At 51.8% G+C, this 26,183-nt stretch overlaps 2 protein-coding genes and 1 long non-coding RNA gene across 11 annotated transcripts in view; 2 read left to right on the top strand and 1 right to left on the bottom strand.

Annotated features, from left to right (window-relative positions):
• Positions 1-12,339, top strand: part of FBXW4 (F-box and WD repeat domain containing 4) — an 81,448-nt gene extending 69,109 nt beyond the window's left edge. For 3 of the 7 annotated variants that reach the window (XM_040486223.1, XM_040486222.1, XM_040486231.1), the window contains 3 exons: positions 10,799-10,939; positions 11,354-11,495; positions 11,633-12,339. In XM_040486223.1, coding sequence (XP_040342157.1) covers positions 10,799-10,939; positions 11,354-11,495; positions 11,633-11,752 — 403 coding nt within the window. In that variant the 3' untranslated portion in view covers positions 11,753-12,339. Of the gene's footprint in view, positions 1-7,245; positions 7,476-9,136; positions 9,246-9,609; positions 9,797-10,798; positions 10,940-11,353; positions 11,496-11,632 lie in introns of those variants that run through there. The other 4 variants (XM_040486225.1, XM_040486224.1, XM_040486229.1 and 1 more) reach the window with 4 other exon arrangements.
• The window catches only part of DPCD (deleted in primary ciliary dyskinesia homolog (mouse)), a 30,036-nt gene continuing 4,271 nt past the window's right edge, over positions 419-26,183 (bottom strand). Inside the window, exons 2-8 of one of the 3 annotated variants that reach the window (XR_005793627.1) lie at positions 25,529-25,609; positions 20,786-20,910; positions 20,319-20,452; positions 13,669-13,771; positions 13,189-13,279; positions 12,685-12,882; positions 419-3,305 (exon numbers count right to left, since the gene is read on the bottom strand). Coding sequence is in view for 2 of the 3 variants with exons in the window: in XM_040486234.1 (XP_040342168.1) it covers positions 3,241-3,305; positions 13,189-13,279; positions 13,669-13,771; positions 20,319-20,452; positions 20,786-20,910; positions 25,529-25,609 (599 nt within the window). In the remaining variant the exon portion in view is untranslated. Of the gene's footprint in view, positions 3,306-12,684; positions 12,883-12,970; positions 13,280-13,668; positions 13,772-20,318; positions 20,453-20,785; positions 20,911-25,528; positions 25,610-26,183 lie in introns of those variants that run through there. The other 2 variants (XM_040486234.1, XM_040486235.1) reach the window with 2 other exon arrangements.
• On the top strand, positions 20,459-22,524 carry LOC121037142 (uncharacterized). The gene is made up of 2 exons (XR_005793629.1): positions 20,459-20,680; positions 22,365-22,524. It is a non-coding gene; the product is annotated as an uncharacterized LOC121037142 (long non-coding RNA).

The following is a 26,183-nucleotide window of genomic DNA, read 5'->3' as shown; positions in this document are numbered from 1 at the left end:
TGGCTGGGCCAGCCCGGGCTCCAGTGGGCCACTGAGTGGTCCAGGGGGAGGCTGGGAAGAACCCAGCGGCCCGACTCACTGGCAGCTTGCAAGGTGTGTGCTCTCTCCTGGCGTCGTTAGAGTTAGCCTGAGGAGACTGTTGGAAGTAATTTATAATAGGTCAGTAATTTCCCTTAGAAATCAGGGTAACAACAATTTGGATTTACGATACTTTTTCTCTGAGGAGTGCCCGATTATGTGGCTACATAAAATCCCATCTATCCTTGGAGATGATTTTTCTAAGATAAAGAACTTTGGGAAGCGGCCTACAGAGCCATAAAAAGAATTACACAGAACAGTTAAAATACGTCCAGGTTTTATTCACAACTCTCTGCCTTGGTAAGCTTGACACGTTCCCATCAGATTGTCTACCATTCCGTTGGATTTTTTTAAGCTTTTTATTTTGAAATAATTAGAGATTCATAGGAAGTTCCAAAAATAGGACAGCAAGGTACCTGTGTTACGTTAGATAATATAATAAATATAAATTTGATATCAATTATTTATAAGTAATTTCTATATTATATTATATTATGTTATATTATATTATAATCAGAACCAGGAAATTGACATTGGTATAATCCACAGACCTTTATTCAGATTGCACTCATTTCTGTGTGTGTGTGTGTGTGTGTGTGTGTGTGTGTGTGTTTCTTTGCAATTTTATCCCATGTGTAGATTCACGTAACTACTACAACAGTTAGGATACAGAACTGGCGGATTCCCCACTTGCCCATGTACAGCCACACCATCTTCCTCCCCTGCCCTCTTAAACTCCCTCGTCTCTAACCTCTCGCAGCCACTTACGTGTTTTCCACCTCTTTACTTCTGGCAGCTTGGAGGTGTTATATAAGTGGAATACCTTTTGTGATTTGGTCCCCACCCCCGTTAACCCAGCATAGTTCTCATGAGAGCCATAGCACTCGTCCTATGTATCAATGGCGCCTTCCTTTTTATTGCTCAGTAGTATTCCCTGGTGTGGACGCCCCAAAGTTCTCTCCCACTGAACAGCATTCACCCACCGAAGGGCATTTGGGTTATGTTCAATTTTTTGACTATTGCAAATTAAGCTCTCATGAACATTTGCATATGATCTTTTGTGTGGACACATGTTTTCATTTCTCTGGGATAAATGCCCCAGAGTCCAAGTGCCAGGTCATTTGGTAAGTGTGTGTTTAATTTTTTACCTGTCAAACTATTGTGAATATATTTACCATTTTATAATCCAACTCCAGGGTATGAGAGATGTAGTTTCTTCCCATCCTTGACAGCATTTGGAATTGCTGCTCTTTCTTGTCTTAGCTATTCTAAGAGGTGTGGTATCTCGTGGCTTTAATTTGAATTTCCTTAATAGCCAATGACATCTTTTCGTGTGTGTATTTGCCTTCTGTATGTTCTCTTTGGTGGAATCTCTGCTCGTGTCTTTTGGCGATTTTCTAATTGAACGGTTTGCTTTTTCACTGGTGAGTTTGGGGAGTTCTTTATATATTCTAGAAATGAATCCTTTTTCAGATATGTGGTTTGCCTCTATCTTTAAGTCTGGAGCTTGTCTTTTTATCCTCTTAACAGGATAAAAGACCAAAGTTTTACATTTTGATGGCGTCCAAATTATTTTTTTTTTTTGTCAATTGTGCTTGTGGGGTCAAGTCTAAGACCGTCTGCACCTGGCCCCAGGTCCCGTGCTCTGGTTCAGCACCGCGATCTACAGCAGCAGCGAGGATGTTCTGTTCTTGTCTGTCTCCTGCCTCAGTGACTCTAGCTTGTCTCCTTTCCTCTCTGTATCCCCGGGAAAGTGGTACCCATCTTTTTGCCCCCTGAAAAATCCATTGTATTGTCAGTCTTCCAAAAGAGTTTTTCTTTTTTAACACGTGAGCTGTTTTAGTTAAATATGGTTTTTTCTACAACATTCTCTTAACGGTCATCCAACCACAGGGATAGGAAACTCGCAACTCTCCCAGACACCACATTACATCTTTGGAGAGCCCTGAGAGTTATCACACCTGTCCTTCATCGAGAGTTGACCTGCTTCCAGGGGCTATGATTCTAGGCAAGAAGCAAGTTGAACCTTGCCTCTGAAGACAGGGCTTTAAATATCTGAAATCTTTGGTCCTGTTTCTCCAGTGTCTTCTCTTTATCAGGCTGAAAGTCTGAGGCCCTTCTGCTGTTGCTTATACACACAGTACATCAGTTAGGGTGCTTTTGGCTGGAAGTATTGAGGGCCTACTTCAAAGTGGCTCCAACAATAAAGAGATTATTATTATCGTAAGTGACAAGGAGTCCCCAGGAGCTGGAAGCTTCGCTGGTTCCAGGATTGACGGGTGCAGTAGCTCAGTGAGAGGCTGAGGGCCCATCTTCTCAGCTTTCCGCTTTGCCCCCTCTGTCAACGTGGGTTTTGCCCTTATCCTCAGGCTTGTTCACAAAAGCTCTACCTGCTCATGAGGCAAAATACCCAGAGGGAGAAAGGAAGGAAGAGGACTTGTCCCTACCTGGGTCTCTTTTTAAGATGGGGAGTCCTTTTATAGGAGCCCCCAAGCAGACTCCTCATATTGAGTGAGCCAAAAGTGTATTCCGTTACTCACCCTGAATCAAACCGTGGCAAGGGAAATGGAATCACCAGTCAAGATTGACCTGGGTCTGGGGAAGAGCCCAGCTTCCCCCACGTGCATAGTGGCAAGGAGGATGGGAGCGGTGGGCACAGAATCAGATTTGGGTCAGCAAGAAAGTAAGTGAGGAATAGCTGGGAGGGTGACCCTACTGTGTGGGTCTCACATTCGTTTTAGGACCATTCTCACCTGAAAGTTTCTTGCATTTATCTGGTTGGATCCCTCTTGAAATGGGATGTTCGCAACCGAGTACTGAACGTGCCGGGTGTGAGATGATGAGTGGCAGGCGCTATCCCCTCCTTATTCTAGATCTTTTGCTTTTGTTAGTGTAGCTGATGGTCACATCCTACTGTTGTCGGCACAGCTCAGCTAAAACTTCCAAGGGATCCTTTGTCCTGTGGCCTCTGGGACGTTGGAGCGCCTGCAGTCTGTGAATGTCGTTCCCGTGACTCCCCTGCCAAACTCCTGCCACCGGCAAACTTCTTGCTTCTGCGTGGGGCTGAGGCCAAGGAACCCCTCCTCTGGTGTGTGATGGGAGGCTGTGAGGAGCTACGGAGGGCACACAGGCTGTGTGGTCAGACAGACTTGGGTTCTCGAACTAACTCTGCCGCTTCTTAGCTCTGTGATATGGGTGGGGGGCACTCTGGGCCTCGGTTTCCACATCTGTAAATGAGATTTAATGATCTGTACTTAACAGAACTAGTATGAAACCAATTGTTTTATACAAGAGCCCATACGGTGCCTGTCCCCCTCCCTTTCTTTTTCCTCCCCTGCGGCTGCCTTCCATAGTAGTACCTTAGAGATTCTCCAAATACCTGTGGCCTTGTGACCACTGGGGGCGGAGTGGTCCTGCTGACCTCATGGCCTAGAGAAGGCCCATGACAGGAAGTAAGGCTGCAGGTCACAAGACAGGTGTTTCTGCCGAAAAGTCCGTTTTCATCCTGTAGCCGGACCTCGTGCCTGGCGACCTCGCTGGCCTGCGCTCGGGGCAGGGGGGGTGAACGGGCCCGGGGTGGGGTGGGTGCACCACCATGGCCCGGCTTTGTGTCAAAAGCTGAGTAACCTTTGAGGGCCTCTTCTGCCTGGGGTTTCCTTGGTGGGGCTACTCCTGGGCACAGATTTATGGCCGGGATGTAGTTCTAAGCCACCAACTCCTTGAACGGCCCTCTCTTATGGGGTTAGTCGTCACTAACCCCAAACACTGGGTCTTTACAGAACCCGGGAAGAACCCGAGTGATCATAGGCACAGGACGGCTGCGGCCGGGATTCTGACCGGAGCCAGATGAGAAGCCGCCACTGCATCCCCTGGACAGCCTGTGGCAGGGCCGCCCTGGGCACCATGTGGCTTTGCCTTCTCACTGGCGCACAGACACCCCTCCTCGCCACTGAGAGGAGCCGGCTGCGTTTCCATAGCCCTCTGGTTCCCAGGGGAGCCCGGAGGATTGAGTGGTGCGGGGCTCGGAGGAGAGATGCCCCGATGGAGGCATCTGCTTTTGGTGGGAGGAAGTGGATGGACAGGGTGACTGTCTGTAGCTGTCTTTCCCAGAGAAGCCCAAGCAGATAATAAAGCCATGTAGAAAATAGGATTAAGGTAATGAACAGGCAGGACAGAGTTTGATCTTTCAATAACGCCAAAGCCTGACTGACAGGCCAATCTGGAAGGTGGGGCAGCACCGCCCGCAGGACTAGGTGGCGGGGCGCTGTGCGGGGCTGGGGGGATTCTTTGCTTTTAACCTGTCACCACTGAAACCTGAGGAGCACCGGGATTTTCTCTTTTATGTGTGTGCTGTGACTTGGGCGGGGGAAGGAGTGCTCCGAGCAACCCCCCTCTGGGGCCGCCCTCAGGATGATGGCGGGGGCTGGGACACAGCTGGGAGGTGGAGGTGCCCTGCTCCGCACGTCTGCTTCCTGCTGCCTCTCAGGTCCCCGCTATCTGGGAGCTTAGGCTGCTTCCCACAGTGCCTGGGGACCCCTTCAGAGTTACCCGGGCTCCCTCAGCCCTTCCTTTCATCAAGACCCCTCTGGACTCTGTTCTCCCTACGAGTTAGGGAGGGGGAGGTGCGGGCTGGAGCACACGGGTTCGAGGGCAGCCATGGCATACAGCCATCGTCTAGACAGCAAGGAGCTTGACCGTCCCTCTCCTTTCTTCTCTGCCTTTCTTTCTCCTGGAGTTGGGAACCGTGGGCCGGGCCCAAGGTCAGGGAATTTCTAACCTGTCTAAACCAGGCAGAGAGAAAGATGGAGTTCTTGACCCAACTTGGAGGTGCCAGAGTGTTCCTGCTTCCAAGGGTAGGTGGTCTTTGGGCCCAGGTGCCGGCTCCAGGGGCTCCATCTTGACAGATAGTGTCAACAGCCGATCCCTGAAGTAACCTTCGCTAGGCCCTGTGATCCCATCAAGGCCTGAGGTACTAGGCCAAAGCCATCCTGTTTCTGAGCCTGGTACTCTGCGTGCATTTGAGCAGAAACCTTGGCTGGGTCCCGGGGAAGGTGTTGTCTGTGCGGGGCGTTCCTCACAGCTGCCGAGAGGCCTGGGAGGTCTGCCTGACCTGACATCTTATACACCCCTCCTCCCTAGGCTTGTTCTTGCTATGGGCTGTATGTTTCTGCCAAGGGCATCTGAGCTGGGTCTAGCATCAGGATGGAGAGGCCCGTGATCCCAGACCTGGACATATCCTAGTGGGTCCAGCCATAGCCCTGAGCCAGCCTCAGGACCACCGGGCAGGGAAGGGGCTAGGGGTGGGCTCTGGACCTGGCTACGCCTAGGGTGCTGAGGGTTCGAGTCCTCAGCTAGGCTCTGTGCTGCCCTGTATGTGTGTGATCATGCGTGTTGCCCCTGCGCACATCCCTTACCTCTCCTTCTGGCCAGAGTCCTCCCTGGTTCCCCATTCCTCCTCCGTTTCTATCCTAAACCCCCGAACATCCTCTCTCTCACCAAAGGTAGGGCAGGTAGGCTTCTCACACATTCTGACAGGGGCCCTCTATCTTCCCCTGGAGCCTTTGCTCTGGCTGCCATGGTGCCCGGATTACCTACCCCCTCTCTGTCCTGCCTACTCTTCCGTGTAAACAGCACCTCTGCCACAAAGCCCTCCCTGATCCTAGCTCCTGTGGCTGGAGTTGGTAACCCTTCAAGCGCTCCTAGGGCCGCCCTGTCAGTCACCATGTGCCAGGAACTTCTCTTGGGACCCCAGGCTGAGCACAGGAGATGCGCATCAGAGCATCTAGTGGCATTTAGAAGGGGGAGGGGGGCCTGGCTGCAGCCCTTTCTAGCCGTCTGCAGAAGGCATCGGTGTCCTGAGCACAGACTGGGCCACTCTGAGGGCACCAGTAGTGCCCATCTGGCCCAGGTGTGGCTTTGTCTCTGCCCCTGCCTCCACCTCCACCCCCGGGGTGGGGGGGGGGGGTAGGTGGCCCTCAGTCAGGGTGATTACGGGAACTGCCCTCTTTAAAGTACCTGCCTTCTCCTTTGAAAGTATTACTGACAGATTTTTTCATTTTCTTTTTTCTTTACCTCTTTAAGGAACCCTGTAATTTCTTTCTCTTTCTTTTCTTTCTCCCCCCTTTCCTTTTTCTTTCTTGTCCCCTCTGTCCCCCTGAACTCTTTGAAATTGGCTCTCTGCCTGCTGACACCAAACTGATACTTTGCGTTTCACTTCTCCTTATCCCTTTATGGCAACAGATGTTGAAATTTTGTATCCTTTTATCTGCCCGGCTGCCCCTTCCTGTAATTACGGTCCCCTTGTTAGCAGTACAAAGTGGGCTGCCCGGCTGCCTGGCCTTTGAGCCATTGTGTCTGAACACGTGTGCGCGGGCGGGCGCCGGGGGCTGTGCACGCGCACACACATGCACGCGAGCGGCTGTGTGCTCGGGCAGGGCCCTTCCCTCTCACCTGATGGGGCTGAGGCAGGCGAAGCATCCGTGGGCTTCTCCTGGTCTCTGGCACCCTGTGGTTACATTTGGGACCTATGTGCCTCCTCCATTCCCACCCTCCCCACCTGAGCGCTGGACGAGGACAGCGCCTCCCTGCCCCTTCCGGAGCTCAGACCAGCTGAGCAGTACGCACCCAAAGGCCACCATGGTCTGGAAGCCAGATCCTGGGCATATCGGAGTGCCTGCCAGGTGAAAACACAGGCCGGGTGCCCTGGCTCTACCCTGGCCCTTCGCCTCGGCCCTCCTGCTACTCCTGTCACTCACTGAGGAATCACTCCATACCACAGGCTGAAATGTTCTCTTATCTGTCCTTTTATAAAACTTTCATTTCTCCTCTGGAACTGACTCAGTCACCCCTCATACTGATAGCTGGATACATGACAGACTCCCTCCTTCACTGGGTGGAAAACTCCTTGAGAACAGGGATCGTTCCTTCAAAGTTGGATCTGACATGTCCCCATAGTTCCTGCTTGGCACAATGCCTTGTATACAGAAGGAGCTCATTAAATGGCTGTTGCTCAAAGAAAGGAAGAGCGAGGGGAGGGTGGGAAGGAGGAAAAGCCTCCCGCTCTCTGACCGTGTTCAGCCCAGCTTATACCTTCAGGCCCTCTGTCCCCATGGGAGCCGATGTGGGAAGGTGGACTGTCACTCTCCCATCCTTTCCCTCCCCTGAGAGCCACTGTTGCCATTTTTGGGGCCGCACGCCCGGGACAGATGTAGGAACGAGAACCCCCAGGATCTCCAGGGAACATCCCCAGGTACCCAGTGTGTTAATGGTGGCTGTAAAATGGTGTGGGGGTCACAGGCATTCTTAGGTGCAGGCTGGGAGGTGGATGGATACAGCTTCTCATATCTCAGGGCCCTTTAGCACAGGGCTCTCTGTGGGCTGTGGCTTGTGTTGGGAGCACAGGGAGGGAGGCAGGTGGAGGATGGGACCAGAGGACTCCGGCTCAGCAGGGCCCAGACTAAGGGGGGTGGGGGTGGGGGCTCTCCCTGCTGGGACATCGGGGCCTTCAGGGTCAGCATCTACCTCCAGTGAGCTGTCCCTACAAAGATGGTGGTGGAGGGGTCAGGGTCTTACTAAATTTCCTTCTGTCAGGAAGCTCCTCCCTAGGCCCCTTCTTCCCTCTAGACAGAATCACAGTGCAGCATGGTGGGTTGGGCCAGGGAGCCCTGGTTTCCTCATCTGATCACCCCCTTCAAGGGTCCCTGGGATGAGGCCACCCTCTGCTTGCTCCTTCTGCCCAGGCACTCGGGGGGCTCCCAGGGAATGCTGCACACAGCCTGGCCTCAGGGCCATGTCTCCTTTCGGCTGTCTGCCCCAGGCCTGCCCTCCTTCTTAGGCTCACAGGGGTGGCCCCATCTGTCTTTATCTTTCCCTGGGTGGAGAGAGAATTGCTGGAGTCGGGCTCGGGGGAGGCTGGGGTGTGGAGCCCCCCACCCCAGCGGCTCCTGGAGGCCCAGGCTTTGTGCGCAGGAGTTGGAAGGGAATGGACTTTTTGTCTGGCCCTCTGGAGTGACAGAGCCGGCCCTTGCTCCTGTCTTGGCCCAGGGCTCTGAGGGGCAGTCCTGTTCCCACACAAGTTGTGTGATAGCCAAGGCTCTGCACCCCCCCCTCCCGCCCCCCACCGTGAGAGGCCGAGAAGCATTCTTGACATTCTTTCCAGAGAAAAGGGGTGAAACGTCTGAATTTGGGGGTCACCATGTTATACAAATTGCAATCTAATCGTTTTTTACAAGAACACACTTGCAGTAAGAAAAGGAGCCCAAGAGGAGGGGCTGAGGAGACAGCTTGTTTTGTCCCCCTTTCCCCCAAAGTTTGGGGCTATTGTCAGGCTGATCTTGCTCCCTTCACAGGCGCTGTTGAGCTAGAGTTTTCTAGTTAAATTGGTCTTAGGGTGGGGGCCACGAAGGGCCCACGGTGCCATTTCTGTTTGTTTTCCCGAATCAAAGCCCCAGCAGGGCTCCTATGGCACTGCTGGGCTGCTATTTGAAGAGACGGGCCATTTCCCAGAGCCTGGTGTGTCAGTTTATGCTCTGAACTTAACCTCACGGGCACTGCACAACAGAGTCTTGAGGGTCCCAGGCCCAGAGGCAAAAGAAATTGTATCTTTTTATTGGGCCATTTAAAGTGTGTGTGGCCATTTCAGAGAATCGGAGAAGAGCGCAGCAGCAGAAAGAAACTCCTCCGTCCCTGGCCAGGCTGGGCTGGCCGACTAGGGGCTTTCGGGACTTGTCCTGGCCTCCAGGGGTTGGTGCTCACTCCGGCCCTGGTGTCTCCTCGAGAAAGCAGGGTTGTTTACTGCAGACACTGGCATGGTGCTTTCCAGTGGTGGCTTGAATGCTGGGGCAGGGGGCCCAGGGTGGCAATCTGAACTGGGTATTGATTGCCCTGATGTTTCTGGTCCTGATCCTGCTGACCCTGCCCGGTCCATGGATGCCCACCTTTCTTTCCTTCTAAACCCTGGGACCAGGGGTAGGCAGGCAGAGCCATGCTGGGCTTCAGGCCCCCAGCCCCCACTGCCTTTCATCTTCTGTTTCAAACAAACATGAAATTACTTCTACAGATTAAAGGGGAGAGCTCCTCAGTCATTCCTGAAGGCCTCACTAATGGAAGGGGCAGGGCCCCCAAATCTGGAAGGAGGGAGAACTGTGGAGCAAAACAGCCCCCACCTGGTGTGTACAAATGTCCAGAAGTACCTTCAAAAGAGAGGTGCAGGGGTGGGAGGGCTCTGGCCTGCCCAGGGTGGGTAAATCCTAGCTGGTGGCCCATCTGGGAAGGCAGGCCCTTCCTGGGAGCCAAGGTCAGTGATCCATACGAGACTGGGATCTTTGGGCAGTGGCTTTCTGCCTGATCCCTCTCAGGGTTCCCCAACACAGAGGCTGATGTAGCCTAGACCGTAAGAGGAAGACCTCCCTGAGGAGGCTGGGGGCAAGGATTCTGACTGCCACAGTGCCCTTTGCTGGAGGTCCCCTCGCTGCCCAGGGCTCAAGGGGCAAGGCAGAAAGGAACCCCCAGCCTCCTCCTTTATTTGTTCAGCCTCTAGGGAAGATGGTGGCTCCACTGAGGAGAAGGGAGGTTGAGGGTCAGAGTCTGTGTGAGCCGAGAGGCCTGGAGCTGAAGTCCGCTTTCACACACATGGCTGACAGCGTCTGCCTCAGCCCTTTGGTGAACACTGCTTGTGAGACCACGACGTCCTCCCCGCCCCCCCCCCCCCCCCAGGGCCTCTTACCTGGGTGTCCCTGGGAAGTGCTCAGGGCCTTGTTTCTCTTGTCATGCATGCAAGGGAGCCTAGTATCTCTTGGGTGAAACTGAGGGATAGGGCCTGGAGGGTGCCCCTCTTCTTCATTCCCCTCTGTCGTTCGGCAGAAACTCACTGCTTCTACCCGTTCCCTAGCCACAGGGATTAGCGGGTGCACTTGATGTTGAGGGGTGGTTGCTAGGGCCAGAAGGCCCCCCTACATGGTTGCTAGGGGTCTGGCATCAGGGCGAGGGGTCTGCCCACTGCCGCGGTCACGGAGGGAATTACACAGTCACAAAGAAATTGTTCTTCTCGGTAATCTGCTCTCGGCCACCGGGAGGGGCGAGGGTGGGGGAGCATGCTGGAGCCCAGCAGGCTGGGGGCTGTGATCACACAGGCGTGCTAGCCGCGGGCTGGGGGCCAGCCGGGCCAGGAACACCAGGGACCAGCCCGCTAAGCTGCTTTCTCAGCGATTTCTCTCCCCAGACACAAAGGTGTTTACTTGTTTTAACATCTCCTGGGACTCCCCTTCTCCCTTTGTGTGGTCTTTATCCCCAATGAGGTTTGAGCCCCAGATTACAGGCGGGAATTAAGGCATTGGACTCAGGCAGCTCAGAACCGCCTGACCTGCAGGATCAAGAAGTATAAAGTAACCGAGTGTGTGTGTGTGTGTGTGCACGGAAGGGGGGCCGGCCCCTCAGCCAGGCCCATTCTTCCTCCTGAGGAGCGGCAGCCAGGCAGCGAGCAGGTGTGATCAGGGGCTGCTGGGCTGAGGCCTTTAGCTGGGGGAGGGGCAGGCACTGGGGCTGGGGTGACAGTGGGCACCCCAGGCATTTCCTCCCTTGGCCCTTTCCTAAGGGAGCCTGATTTTAGCTCAGGAGCGAGAGCTGCATTTCCTCAGGGGCTGATGCCACTGGGTTAAAAGCAGATGTGGGGGCTAAGGGGAGGGGACGGCCGCTCATCCTCTACCCTCCGCTCTCTCCCCAGTGGGCAGCTCATGATGCACCTGGGCAGTGACTTCCCCCCAGGAGCTGGGGTGTTGGATGTCATGTATGAGTCCCCTTCCACACTTCTGTCCTGTGGCTATGACACCTACGTTCGCTACTGGGACCTCCGAGCCAGCGTCCGGTGAGTGTATAGGCAGGAGGTGGGACGCAGTCTCGGCCCTCCCTCTGGGTGAGCCCCCGGGAGAAGGGACAGGTGGAGGCCAGTAGGAGCAGCCAGCAAGGTCAGATCAAGCTGAGTCTCCTAGCTTGGCAGCCCTGGCCTGGGAGACCCTAACCTACAGGCCATGATTAAGAGCCTGGGAGTCATCAGCGTTCTCCCTGCCTTAGTTACCTGCTGCCCAAGTCCTGGGATGATGAGGGCATGATCTGGCCTGGGGACCTATACAGAGGAGGCTTTCCCCCATTAAGTCTATTTTTCAAAAGAGTTTGCTGATTCAGCTTCTGTCTCCCAGCCAGAATGGATTTCTAAGACCCTTGGGGAAATGGGGGTAGAGGGCACCCCTGCGCTTCCCTCTGACTGCCTCTTCCTGGACAGAAAGTGCGTCATGGAGTGGGAGGAACCCCACGACAGCACCCTGTACTGCCTGCAGACAGATGGGAACCACCTGCTGGCTACCGGTTCCTCCTACTACGGTGTCGTGCGGCTGTGGGACCGGCGCCAGCGGGCCTGCCTACACGTAAGAGCACTGCCCAGCATTTGTTCCAGGATGCCAGGACTCCCTGTTAGGGGCTGTGCCTGGGAACCTTGGGGTAGGGCTCTCCCCCTCTCCGCCTCGGGACGCGCTTGCCATTCCTGTACCTTCCCTCCCTGCAGGCCTTCCCCTTGACCTCGACCCCGCTCAGCAGTCCCGTGTACTGCCTGCGCTTCACCACCAAGCATCTCTATGCTGCGCTGTCTTACAACCTCCACGTCCTGGACTTTCAAAACCCGTGACAGGGCCACCCCAGCCTGTGGGGCAGGGAAGCCAGCTACTCAGGGACCTCTCCTGCCTGGAGGGTGCAGTGATACCTCCTCCCCCGCCGTGCCTGTGCTCCTAGACCTATCTTGGGCAACGTAAGGTAAAGGCTGCCGACTCTCAGAAATTTGGCATTATCTCCCAGGACCTAGCTGGAGAGCAGGGATCTGCTGCTTTGAGAGAATGGCTGAACCCGGCTGGCCCTTGCTTCTCTGGTGGCCAGAGCAAGGATCTGGCCTGGATGGGCCCCCCGTGCCCCTCGCCCTTTCTTAGAGCCGTGACAGCTCTGAGGGAGGTGAGGTGCTCCAGCTGGTCCCTTTCTGCCCCGTCGTCGGAAGGAGGGGTGAGGCTGCCACTATCCTGCTCTGGCACCGGCCCCCACCTCCTCACTCAGGCCCCTCCCCTTGACTGAGCTCTTGGGGCTCAGTCCTGGGACACTGTGGCCTGGTCCCACTTTGAAACTGAACAGGGTTGAGTGAGCGCTGAGCCAGCCCAATTGCAGGCTGGCTGCTGGGACATGCTACAACGTTCATTTTTGTAAAAATAAAGCTTGATTGGTCACAGATCTGGTTCCTCTCTGGCTGGGGAGTCCTGGGAAGCCCCAAAAGAGGGAAGAACACATTCAAACTTAGGGATGGGCATGCTGGGGAAAGGGAAGACCTGTCTCGTGGCTTGTTTCTTTCCTTCAGGAAAACCTCTCGGTACTACTCACCCCTTTGGCCCGAGTGGTGGGGAGGATGTCACCTGTCGGGTATGGCTCGGGACCAGCAGAAGGGCTGTGGGGGAGCTAAACTACCATCCATCAGCACCCTATTCCAACACACACCCACTCTTTGCACTGCTACAACCCTCATTCTGGCCTGTTTCCAAGGTTACTGTATTTTAAAACTTCTCCCTCACTCACTCTTACCTTAGGGAATTCATCTGGGCCACTTCTGCAAGCTAAGGTGGCACAGGGTCTCTTCCAGCCCAGTCTTCCTCTGAGCCCAGCAGCGCCGAGCGGGCATCTTCCCCAACCTGTTTGCGTCAACTCTGAGCTTCCCCCACCTCTGCTCCACCTAAGACTCATGCCTCCCTTTATGCGAAAGGCTTTTAATGTTGGAGGTCCCTAAGGATAGAAGAGAAGGGAATGTCATCACCAGCACCCTTCTTGGTGACAGGAGCATGGAGAGGTGGACAAGAGGGCAGTCTACCCGCAATGACTCAGAATGACTTTACTTAGGAGATAAGACCATGATGTGGGGGCTAAGAGCGCCCCAAGGCCCATTTCTCACAGAGGCTGGATAGCTCCTGCAAGGAGCTTTCTTGCACCAGAAAGGCCCAAGCCTAGAAGTCTCATGGGCCAACAGGAAAAGTCTCACCCCCTCCATGCCCCCGAGGTGTAGGCCTGGGGGGAGCTGCTACTGGGTCTTACAGTCCCCATCACTGCTGTGGGCTGTCTTCACTTTCTTTAGCTCCTTCTGAAGCTCTGCCTCAGCCACCAGGATCTCCTTTGGCTTCTGGTACTGTGGACGGAACATAATTCAGTCACATCCCCCCTCGGGGTTGGGGGACCTGCTCTGATGTCTTTATTTGAAAATGAGGAAACTGATGCCTATAGGGTTGAAGGCTTTGTTCAAGGTCACGTGGCTGGAGAGGAGCCTACCACCAAAACCCCACCCAGTCCTGTGATTTCCACCCCTCCACATCACCCTCTGTCCTCTTCCAGCTATGATTTACAAGCTCAGACCCTCCCTGAGCGCCCCCACCCCCACTCTCCCCACACTGAAGTAGAGGTGCCTGTACTCTAACAAGCACACTCCAGGGGTTGGGATGGAACGGGGGGCCCCTATGGGAAGGGAAGTGGGCAGGGAAAAAAAGGATGCAGGGGCCAAGAAGTCTGAGTGAATCTTACAGAGATGATCAGCGTGCAGTTGGCATGAGCAAAGCTCAGCGAGGACTCATCCAGAGGTAGCTGGTGTCTATCTAGGTCAGGAATGGAGAACTTCTTGTAGTACCTGTGGAAACACCAAGAGGTCATGGGCACATCTGGCAAGGTGACCCCCAACAACTGGGCAGCAGGCACCTCTGGCACAGTTTCTACACAGTTCTTCCACAGAGCCACAGAGGAAGGAGGGAAGCCAGTCAGGACACCGGTATGTTAGAGCTTAGTGGCCCTAGACAGAAAAGAATGAAAGGCCTCTGGCCAGGCCAGCAGCTTAAAAGCAGGACCCGTCATGGTTCCTTGATCGGACCAGGGATTAGAGTCACCCATGCTTCAGGCTCAGGACTCCCAAACATACGCAGAAGAAGCCTCCTGTAATACACAGCTCGGGCAGGGCAGGCCAGGCCTCCTCTGCACCCCAAGAACATGGGAACATGTATGGTAACAAGGGACAGAATAAGTATATCTAGAGATGTGGCCCAAAGCTGGGACCAACAGTTGCCATTCACATGGGACTTCCACTGAGAGCCTCAGCTACTTTTTCCTCTTTTGCGGTCTTGAAGGCCCTGCTGGCCTGACTCTGAGAGAGAAGTATATGGACAAGGAGACATCGAAGAGGACAAATCATGTGACTCATCTCAGAAGCTGGATCTCTGGCACTTGGACTACTTTGCTGGCCCTGAGACCCCCCCCCCCTCCGTTTTCACACACGGTCCCTATCATCTGCAGGTGTCAGCCCGGAGACTAATGATCCCTTTCAGTAAAAACAAACAAAACCAAAAAACCCAGAGAACAACATCTAGCCCATAATGTGTACAACTGGACTTTGTTTTACAGGAAATTTGACCTTCTTTACTGAAGAGGAAACTCGGGCCCAGAAGGGTGAACTGTCTGGCCTGGCTTCACAGCCAGTGGTCAGTGGAGTCAGGATTAAAGTTCCTCCCTCCTGCATGGGTGCTTATTACACCAGAGCACCTCATCACTAGTAACAGGCCTGTGTGGCCTTTTCCTCAATGGAAGTGTAGTCGAGACCCCGGCAGTGGCTGTCATACCCGTCGCCCAGGCATCACCGCTGCTGCAGTGGCCGTGTGGGCCGGGAAGGGCAGTGCTGCCCGCAGGTACAGACAAACAAGTGAGGGGCCTGGAGAGGATGGGGCTTTTAATACTTCCGAGGGGCCTGGCCCTTGTGGTGACAGCTACCCCGAGTCCACTTCAAAAGCCCCGATGCCCCAGGGACTCAGAGAGTTGACATCAATGCGCACTTCTGTCCTGCTCTCCTGCCCAAATCCCTCAGAGTTTAGCCGAGGCTCTGGGGGCCGGGGTGGGGGGCCCTCCTCCTGGGTCCTCTGCTCCCGCCAAGGTGCTGGGACCCACGGCAGGAAAAGAATGTTTACTTAACGGCTGACAGTTCAAAAGGAGTGGGGGCTGGGGGATCCTAATGGCACCACAAGTTTGCTTTATTTTCCAAAGCTCTGCCCCAGGGAAAGGCGATCCATCTGCCTGCAAACTGGGGTGGAATGCTGCCTCATCCTCTGCCTAGCCAGCCCAGGCTAAGGGCTCTTCCTGGGGCCCTTGGGCTGGCCAGCAAAGGTGGCAGACACTGATAATAGGGAGGAGTCAAAGGTTAAACAGCAGAGATTAGATGAACACAAAGGCTTGTTAGGAAGTGTTAACATCTTCCCTGCAAATATACACAAGAAACAGAACTGGGGGAGCAGCAGCCCAAGCACACGCAGGGCCTGTATAAGGCCTTACTGTGCAGGGCACGGGGACATCCTTTCTGCCCACCTGTCCTGTGCCGGGGGGGCCGGGGACAGAGGGGCACATTCCCCAGGCTGGGACATCGAGACTGAAAAAAGAAACCCAGGCAGCTTGGCCTCAATGGTGACAATGACAAGATCAAAGGAAACTTGAGGTGCGTGGCTTGCCTCCTCTCTGTCTACCCCCCCACCTTTCACCATGAGGCCAGGGCATGGAGGCAGAGAGGTTTGGAGGCTCAGCTTGGTCTTGAGCATTTAGTTTACTGGCTGAGGTTACACAGCTTTCCACAGAGGCCCCTGCCGGGCAGTGTTCAAGGAGGTTCAGGGCGTCCGCTTTCTTTCCTCGGGGCAGCCCGCCCCCCTCTTGCCCCCATTCCCTGGCCTTGGGGGTTTGCCTTGAAAGGAACCACACTTGACTTTCTCATCAGTACCTGGACTAGAGAGGGACCCACTGTGCTTCTGGAAAAGTCAGAATGCTCAGCCTCAGGCAGCCCTAGGGAGGGAGCAAACATGTCTCAGGCATCAACTGTGCCCCAGGCCTTAAGCTGTGAGCTGGGGATTTGAGGAGGAAGAAGAAAGAAGGCCCTATCCCTGCCTGAAAGCTAAACCCTTACAGCACAGTGGTTCCTGGGGTTTCGGAGGACACACGACACTCCCTGTTCCCATCTCCCATTACTGTTTTTAGTCTCAGTCACACGATGAAAAGTGACATTTGTAAATGCTTATTCTGGGCCAGAATAAGCCCAGATGCACACTGCTCTATACACACTGAATCCTCAAAACAACTCTCTCAGGCTGATCGCTTTTATTATGCTCTTTTACAGAAGAGAAAACTGAGATACGGACAGTTAGGTATCTTGCCAGAGTCACAAAACTGGTACACGAAGAAGCCCTTATTACAAGCGATGATTCCCCAAACCTCCTGACCCTCCCTCTCTCCACATCCTCTCCTCAAAGAAACAGACCCCCTGGGCTAGATTCCTCGCTCTGTCCAAGGATGGACTCCTCTGGGCCCCAACCACCCTGCAGGTCCTCTGGGCACTGTAACACAGTAGCTCTCCTTTCTGAATGTCAAAAGTGTTCCAAAGACACGGGGAAGCAAAGGCTCTCACGATAGCGCCTGGTCCCAGCCTGTGACCCTAGGCAGGCCCCTTAACTTCTGGGCCCTACTTTCTTCCTGAAAATTCCTTCCTCAAATAAAGGAGCTGAATGAACTTTAGTCACTGAACCAGATGAACTTTAAGTCACTGTCAAAGGACAAGAACAGGACAACTCTACCTCTCTCAACCCTGAGCTGAAAGGATGGCTTCTTCATTTTGGCTATTTCAGAAATGACCTATGGTACCCCACCACTCTCCTACTGTATCCCTTTCCCAATTTCCAGTCTTTCCCCAACCTATTCTCCCTTGCAGGGAACTGAGAGAGGGCACAAGATGCCAGGCCTTTAGGAAGAGACTCTGAAGAGAGGCGGAAAGTAGAAGCAGGCTTTGCTGTGAACAGTCATACGGGCCGTGCCCACAGGCACACAGGCTTGGCCAGGGTGGCCCACAGGAGCCTCAAGCCAGTCCAGCCCTTAGAAAATCAGCAGGCAAACCTTCCTTCTTTCTTAAACATCACAGCTCCAGGCAAACCAGTCATCCCTGCCTGAAGCAGCCCTTCCTAGACTCATGATGCGCATTCACCTTACTAAGCCTGTCGGAAGTCCTACCAAAGAGAAACTTGTTTGATTCAGTTTCCCGAATTTATTTGACCATGGAATCCCTTTTATTCTAGTGATGCCTATTAACACCTCCCACCGTGTAGGCATCACCAATGTCCAATCAGCCAAGTCCCAATTCCCAAAGAATTGCTGAAGACATGCTTCGGGCTGGCCACTGTGCTGGAAGTTTGTCTACGTATGATTTCATCAAATTGCCCAAGCAATCTGTGAGGCAGGTAGGAGTATTCTCCTGTGATACATGAGAAAACCTTGCCCAAAATACTATAGTTAGTACGTGGCAGAGACCAGATTTAAGCCAATGTTTTCCCACTCCAGTGCCCTAGTTCATTACACTTATAGCTGCCAGCTTCAAGGCTGAGGCTAAGAATCTTCTTTCTGCATAAACACTCTTATCAGGAATAGGCGGTGCCACACTGGGATTCTGGAAAAGCACTTTCTTTCTTCCTTGATTCACCCCTCACTAATACCTGAGGCCAAGGACATGATATACTGGAATCAATTCTTTCCAGAAAAGTGGCCAACCCAGTACTTCAGGGACAAGGCAGGTATGGACAAAGGAACTCTGATTTTTAGTAGGAACTACATTCCTGAGTATTAGAACTGGGGCAGGCACAGAACCAGCAGGAGAAAGAAGGCAGCAAATCAGAAATGCCACAATGTGGTGGAAACTGCAGATGCCTGGGTGGGCATCCAGTCACCAACTTTCCCTTTGCAAGTCAGTTCATCATGCTGACTTTATAGACGCAGTGATATAGTTATTAACATATAACACAAGAATAAAAATATGTATCCTGCCCAACACCAGATGGTGTGATGATCAAAAAAAAGACTTTTTAAAATTATCTCTTTTTAAAAATTTATTTATTTTTGAGAGAGAGAGACAGAGACAGAGATCAAGAGTGGGGGAGGGCAGAGATAGAGGGAGACAGAGAATCCCAAGCAGTTTCCGCACAGTCACTGCAGAGCTCGATGAGGGACTCAAACCCAAGAACCATGAGATCAGACCTGAGCCGAAATCAAGCTTAACCAACTGAGCCACCCAGGAGCCCCAGAAAACATATTTTTAAAGTGTCCTGAAAAAGCTGAGAGTATCCTGCTCAAAAGAACAGCCACTGAGTCCAATCAGTGGTAGTAAAGATATAAGACACATTACTGCTCCTGGTAGATGAAAATGCCACTAGACTCCAGAAAGAGCCAGTTAAAGATTTAGCAGCCTTTCTCTCCTACCTCGGGCAGAAGGACCTGAGGAAGACTAGTCTGAACCAGGCAGGGCAGCTGGACCAGAGGCTCAGTGCGGGCTCCCAAGTGGGCACTCACATACTTCTCTCCCCAACCCCTGCCCCTCTCGGGGCACTACTCCCATCCCACCTGGCCTCACCCATCAGTTCAAAAATGTCTCCCCACTGCCTTGAGCACAGGAGCGGGCTTCTAGCCATGTTGCTCCTGGCCAACAGCGCCACCTACGGCTGGATCTGTGTAGCAGATGGGACCCAGCGGAACTGCCCGCAGATGAATTTTTTGGTGAGCTAGCTAGCCTCTCCTCTCTCACTCCCGGGTAATCACATTTCTGCCTGATATCTGTATTCGACAGTGACCTCTGGGGGACAAAAGGGAGGCAGCAGCCAGCTCCACAAACTGCTAGGCTGCAGATTCAAGTGCTATCAGAAGCACTTTTGTTCCCAGTTTGGACCCAGGGCCCCTTACGCCAGGGAATGCTTGCTGAAGCACGGAGTTTGTTTTCCTAAAGGCAATTTCTCTGTTGTCTGAAATTGCTAAATTCCACTTTAGGCACCGACTCCCGTTAATGATGAGAACAATAACGGGAACAAACTGCATTTTATCTGAGGGCTTCAAAGTGCTTTATAAACGCAAACCCTTATTATTATGACTTTATATTTATAGACAAGGCCCACTGCAGGGGCTGCTGGCTGCATGTAGAGCAATAATCTTGAAATTAATTCATTCATCTCCACCCCTTCCCCATCCCCTTAACCCTGCCACAGTGAGAGGGTATGGGGGTCAGAAGCGGAGGGCAGACCCACGGCTGCACTGGGGGAGCCTGGGAGCTTTGCTAGTTCCCCATGGGCCTTACAGACCTGAGGGAGATGGGAGGGGAGGTTGGCACCACACCACCTGAGGAGAAGGACAAAGAGCTGGGTCCTCCTTTATGCATGTGAAGCAGTGGATGGATGGATGGTGGCACCAGTGGCCTAAGCTTAGCCACCCATGAGGCGTGCTGGGTGGCTTCACAGTCTGTGGACCAGTAACTCGTAAAACCCTCCAATTTAATGCCCCAAATGTATTTCGTGGGAGTTGTTCCTATACTGCAATCCCTCTGGACCAGGGCAAGACCAACCCATTACAGGGCTCTGCTCCTGTGACCACTCAGAGCTCTGGAAATCTAAACAGTATCATTGCATTTCCAAGATGGTCAACCCAGAAGCAGCCCTGCCTGAATCAAATCTCCTTCTTGGCCACCTTCTGTCCCCTCAATCCCACATTTTACCTACCCGCTCCCCACCCTCCCACCAGAACACACTGAGAAAAACAAAGGGAAGTTGAGTACCCCTTCTAAAACAGAATATAAGAGACTTCCAGGAGGCCAAAGTACCTGCCTACTGCCTCTCAATCCCGTGAGGGATAAGGTGTGCTGCCCCAGACTAGTCCTTTGAAGTCCTGTAACTGCCACCTCAGATGGGTGTGCCTTCCAAGCCATGGCTCCCTGATAGCCCCGACAGTGATGTCTGTCACCAGGCCAAGTGCACCAAGGATTGGATCCAGCCAGGAGGTCAAGGTTAATAATCTTATAGCAGAACCACCTAAGATCACAAGTTAACAGCCAGGTGATTCCCTCACCCCCTCCTCAACCCCAGTACGTGCCAGGTACCGGACCAGACATTTTTTGCTCAAATTTCCCTGCCCTGATGGAGCTGATTACTTTATTTGAGCTGCTCCTGCAGAAAGGAACCCCTTCAGCTTTCAGCACCTTCAGGGCTTCAGTGCAGCCCACCTCCCTCCCTCAGAGCTGGAAGAGGAGGCTGTTCTCCCTCTGGGGTAGGGAGCAGTCGGAGCCCTAACCCAAGGTCAAACCCCTCCCCACCTTGTGCTCATACACAAGGCAGGCTCCTGAGGCCACTTACTTTTTGTTGGTGGTTCTGACAACGATGCAGCGCTCTTTGTGGTTCACACAGACACTGTAGACATCCTTAGGGTAGGGGAGGTTTCGAATCCGCCACTGGAAATTCATCTTGGTGTCCTTGCGCATGAAGATGGGCTGCACAAGACAAATCCAACTTAAAGACGGCTCTTGGAGAGGGTGGGAAGGGATGGCTCCCTGCTCTACCCAGGGCACACAACAGGAGACCCTCCTCTCCTCTCCATAGCTCCCTTCTGATGCTGCCACTGTGTGACATTCCAGGCCTGGAGCCCTCTTCCTGGGATGACCAAACCAAAACCCTTTGGGACTTCATTCAAGCAAACACTTCTAGAGGGCTGCGTCCAGGTGGGTACACTGGAGACAAGAAGGTGAAGACATGGTGTTTGCCTTCAAGAGCCAGCAGCCCACTCCCACCCCAGCCTCCCCAAGACACCTGACAGATAGACATACATTGGCATTGTTTTCCTTGATGAATTCAGGCCCCAGGCTCCCTGCTCCTGGGAGTGCTGGCTCTCCCACCTCAATCTGCCACTGGCCCAGGGCTCCCAGGGCACTTTTCACACGCCACTTTCTCACTGAGGAGAGAAGGAAGCAATGGGATTACAGGGAAGGAAGGGACCGCTCTTACCCGCTGAATCGTTGACCTCATATTAGATAACTGGTAGAGGATAAAAGTGGGCATGACAGGCCTTTACACCAGCTTTGCACACCCAGGCAGGACCTCCCAACTACTCAGTAGAGCATGTCAGCTTTGGATAACTCGGAAATCCCCCATCATGGATACCCAAACTAAAGGGACTGAAACAAAGCTCTGAAAGGAGCTAAGTGGAGTTAAGAATCCTCCAGGTGTGATTTCAAGTAAGGGAGGGATGTGCAGGTTAAGAAAAGAGTAGCTACTGGTAACGGGGAACATTTGGATCCCAAGAAGTGTGAGTTGAGACGTACTTTTTCCCTCTACAAATGTGCAAAGGAAAAATTAAGAGGGTGAAAGCTGACAGATTTGTCTCCTGATTCAGAAAGTCCAATATAGAAATTCACTCATTTCAGGTATACCTGGCTTACAACAACAGCCCAAGTTGTATTTAAACAAAATTTTAGGCACGTGCCATATTTTAAATGCATTATTTACAGAAGATCTAATGTGAAATCTTTTGGAGAGCAGGATCACCCTTTTATAATGCAATCAATCATTTCTATTTTACCTTGTTTCACAACCCACCTATTTACATAAGTGTTTTTTTTTTTTTTTTCAAGTAAGGCGCATACGGTATGGATATCATAAGTGAAAAGACTAGCTTGGTGGACATTACCTGAAGCCCCCTGCCAGGACTTTCAGGAAGCCCACTCATCCATGTCGTCATGGTGTAGCCCCTGAGCCCATCCCTGCAGGGGTGCCTTCCCGAGCTCTAACGCAGGGGCTCCTTCCCCTTCCTGCTGCACCGGGGTCCTCGGCCAGCTTAAGTGGCGCTAAAGGCCAGCAGGCTTCCTGAAGCGTCGTATGGAGCTAAACAACTCAAAAAGTCCCTGGTTTTCTGCCGAAGTTACTCCTGTCCGCTCCTGTTTCTGGACTGGGGGGTGGTGAGACCTGCCGTCTTGATTCTCAGGATGGGTTTGAGACCTTTTGAGCGGCCATGCCAAACCCAAACACCCTCCCTGCTCCAAGTAAGGCACGCAAGCTGAACACAAAAGTGTGCTGTAAAATTAGAATTTTCCCTTGAATATGTGCTTTTATAAGGTCTGCTGCATTCTGCAGTGTGATTTTATTACGTCTTAGGGCCAAAAATTCTCCCTAGAAACACATTTCCAAGTTTATAATGAAAATTAATAAGGAAGAGTAAAACTTGGAAATATGCTTTATAGGCAACTTTTTTTTTTTTTTTTTTTTTTTTCCCCACAAATACTTCTACTCTCTTAAGTGAATGGGCTGTGACCGGGAGTGTATCCAAATCTATTCATGTAATACATCGCTTAACTGGAAACCAGCCTTCTGGCTGTCTCACCGTTTTCTTTCTTTCTTTTTTTTTTAAAGACACCTTGGGATTAAATTCTTTGCTAGAATGTAGAAGAAGGTCTTCCTACTCATTCCTTTATGAGACAAGAGCCAATAAACAGTTTTGGTGGAGTCCTTGTTATTTTCCCCATGTACATGGGCATGAATGCACGCGTGCAAATACACACTTTGTCTCATCTTTCTTGTCCTGTCTTTGTTCCTGAACTCAAGGACAGTTCCTGCGGCAACAGAGGACTGTTTCCACCTGCTGTCACTCTGATTTGATTATATGTTAAACTCAAACTAGTGTGTGCAAGGTAGCTCCCTGGGACGCTGTCCTATCTTCCCAGCTGAGCCAGGGCCAGTCCTTGGAAAGGAGACTGTCAATGACCCTACAGGGTCTGATAGGGAATAGATGAAGGAGGCAGTGCCTGGGGGCTTTTTCCTAAATCAGCAGGAAGCAGGCTGATGTCCTAGACTGCTGAAAGGGAGCCCCATCTTTCAGGTGGGCTGGAAAGTAGAGGTCCTAAAGGCCTCTTTCCCCAAAGCTCCAAGCTTTGGCCCGCTTCCAATATGGATAATTACATTCCCCTTTCCTAAATACTCCCTGCAGCTTAAACTGGATGCAGGATTCTTCTTTTCTGCCCTAAAACACTGCAACATTGCTCGGTGGCTATTAAACAGCTGCCACGTCCCATCCCTGAGGAGGCTGAAGGGAATCGAGTGGGTCATTTATAAAGCCGGTGAAGTGCTTGGGGATGAAAGTGCTCAATATCCTCCAAATGCAGCCTGGGGTGGTTAGGCTGGCGGTCAAATACCAAAGCAGATTAAGCCGGTAATCCAAATGTAATCGCTGGGGGATGGCCTGCCCTTCAGCCTCTGCCCCCCTGGACATGCTGTGTTCTTCTGGGGCTGGTTTGATGTTCCGATCATTGTTATGGGGCCCTTCAGGTTTTTCCTCTATGACTACATACAGCACGCATTGTGCGGGGTGGGAATGAATAGCATTGAGAGGGTTGAAAAAAATATGACACTACTATGCTTATTAACACCGACTGGAAGAACTCTATCCTACACAGATGCGCTATTGGCAAATTACTTTCTGCATTCTTCTAACAGAAAACCAGCTTATCCAATTATCAAATTTGTATAGTTAGCTGGAAAAATGGAAACAATTCCCATTTATGGCTATAATAACCCTGTCCATATTTTACTTCATAGAGTGCTCAAGCTGATGTTAGTTCAGGCCCTGAGATTGTTTATACTTAAAAATGAATAATAAACAGTATTTTGCAGCTGGCAGGGGTAAGGTGGAGTGGTTGGAGATGGGGAAGAAAAGGATCGGCTGTTCAAAAAGGGCCCAGTGGTTTGAATGGGGTGTTCCCGTCTGTCCATCTCTGTTCTGCTCCTACCAGCCCCTACTCCGGTCATTCCGGGGAAAACAAAATTTAGTAAGAAGAAAAGAAAGCAGGATTAAACATCCTCAACTCCCAATACTATGTTATTGTGGATTAAAGCGTGGGCTCTTAACCAGGCAGACTCAGGCTTAAATCCTAACCCAGAAACTAACCAACTATGGAATTCTGAGCAAGGTGCTTAACCTCTTAGAGGCTCCGTTTTTTTCTGACTGTAAAAGAGGACAAGAGCGCACACCTCATCAGGTGGTCATGAGGATGATTCAGTGAGATAACTCACGTAAAGCACTTAGCTAGCAGGGTGCCCAATAAAAGTTATGGTATTAATACCATTATTAGGTCAACTTCAGCCAAACAACGTTCTCCTCTCAATCTCCATTTCTGCTTTTAAGAAAAAAGGAGTTTGTAGGCCACTGTCTATTCCCTACCCGCCAAGAGGAGAAGTGACAGGTTAACGTGGGATGCTACAGATGAAGGCACCTAAACTTGTTTTTCATTTTAACTTCACGTCCAAGCACAACTAAGAGGCCTGGGGTTATTTGTTTGCCTGTTTTTATGGCCACAGCAGCTACAGCTGTTTTATTTGCTCTGAGTAGCAGAGAGAGGAGGTGCCGGGGGCTGGGGGAGAGTAACTCCAGCTAGTCTCTGGCCTGGCAATGGTGGTGGTTAGCCCACGTGACCTCTGCTTTCATAAGCTCGCCCCTGTTAGGCATTCCAAGGCTGTCACCCCCTGGGAGCGCTATAAATTACAATGCATTGTAAGGATATTACTACTGTATTGGTTTCCACCAAATCAGTGTCATATGCTAAACACATCAAGATTTTTAATAGCACCAGACTAAACCAATTGGGACTGGAGCCCAAGCAGCTCATAATAAGGAGGGATCAACACTTCACTCTGTGACTGAACATGCGCAGGACACACATTTTAAGACTGGAGACTAAGAAAATGCAAACCAGTGTAATCCATGTTGTCGGTTCTCAACATTTATGAGCTGTCAGAAAAAGGGAAAACGAAATTCCCTTGTCGATACTACCTGTCGATCAGGCCCAGGAAGAAATTAAAGTCAAGAAAATAACCCAACCCATGATTCCATCACTGGTCTTAGCATTTCAGGTGGAACTTAATAAAGAGACCAACTCCCTCTGCTGACAGCTTCAGGCCCTGGGTCAAAGAAGCAGCTACCTAGCTCTGGGAAGTCAGTTAATGCTGATGTGCATACCTGGGCACAGAGGATGAACAAATCAAATACCTCCCAGAAATCTGAGCTGGAGCCCCTATTCGTGAGCCTAGTCTTAGAGGAAAAGAGTTGCAGGAATGAAAACAACAATGCTGCAAAATCCCCATTTCAACTCCCAACCCCTTTTGATTCAGGCATTCTCCAAGGTAAGGGTCAGATTTCACAGTGCCACCTCTGTGGCCACATGAGTAGCTGCTGCCTCTGATGCTGGCTTGCTCCTGATGTGGCTTCAGAAAACAAACAAACAAAACAACTACAGTTAAAGCCTACCCTTACCTCTACTCACTCAGCCTATAAAAGGCTCACTTCCGGTTCTGTCTTCCCTATATAGTTCTCACCGACAGTTTCCCTACAGGAGACTTATGCTCTCATTTGTCTGGGGGTCAGGTGGAGTTTACTAGTCCAGCAGACACCCACTCCACCTCTGGTGTCCAGCCCTGACATCACATCATTCTCAGGAACAATCTTGCCTCAGGTTGGAAGTGTTTACCTGTGCTAGGTCACCCCAAGTGTTCCTGAGGGCCCACTGGGAGCCCTTGTCACTTACCAAGTAGTTCGCCTGACTTCTCATCGTATTCTTCGGCCATTTCCTTTCCATCTGGGAACAAATAGTGCACCTTCCTTCTCCCTATGCACAAAGTAGAGAGAGTCGCTTACCCCCAAGCCGCTTCTTGCCTTGCACCTTGCACATCAAGGGATCTACCTGGGAAACACCAACAGCCTTGGGCTTGGACATGAGAAACCCTTCCAGAGCTCCATGAACTCCTTGCCAACCATTGCCCACCATTACTTTAAGACATGTATGGGGATGTATTTCCTTTCCGCGGCTTTCTCTGAACGTGTCTTTGCTCTGCTGTTCCCTCTACCAGCAAAGCTCCATCCTTCTTTTCATCTGTTGAACTCCTCAGCCTTCAAAATCCAACTCAAATGTCACTCCACTGGGAAGTCTTCAGCCACCTTGGCAAAATGCATCACTTCCTTATTTGTTTGTGCCTCCCTAGTATTCTATTCATATCCATAGTGGAGTATTTATCACATAGTATACTTTTTAAAAAAAAGCATCCTGTCTCCCCAGGAACAGTGCCACATTTATCTTTTTCTCCTCAGTTCTTAAAACCAAGCCTATGTGGGGGCGCCTGGGTGGCTCAGTTGGTTAAGCATCTAACTTTGTCTCAGGTCATGATCTCGTGGTTCACGAGTTC

The sequence above is a fragment of the Herpailurus yagouaroundi genome, unplaced genomic scaffold (assembly GCF_014898765.1).
Source record: "Herpailurus yagouaroundi ecotype Mexico unplaced genomic scaffold, PumYag 163, whole genome shotgun sequence".
Classification (NCBI taxonomy): domain Eukaryota; kingdom Metazoa; phylum Chordata; class Mammalia; order Carnivora; family Felidae; genus Herpailurus; species Herpailurus yagouaroundi.
Note: the sequence above shows the minus strand (reverse complement) of the source record. Positions and strands in the feature narration are given on the sequence as shown.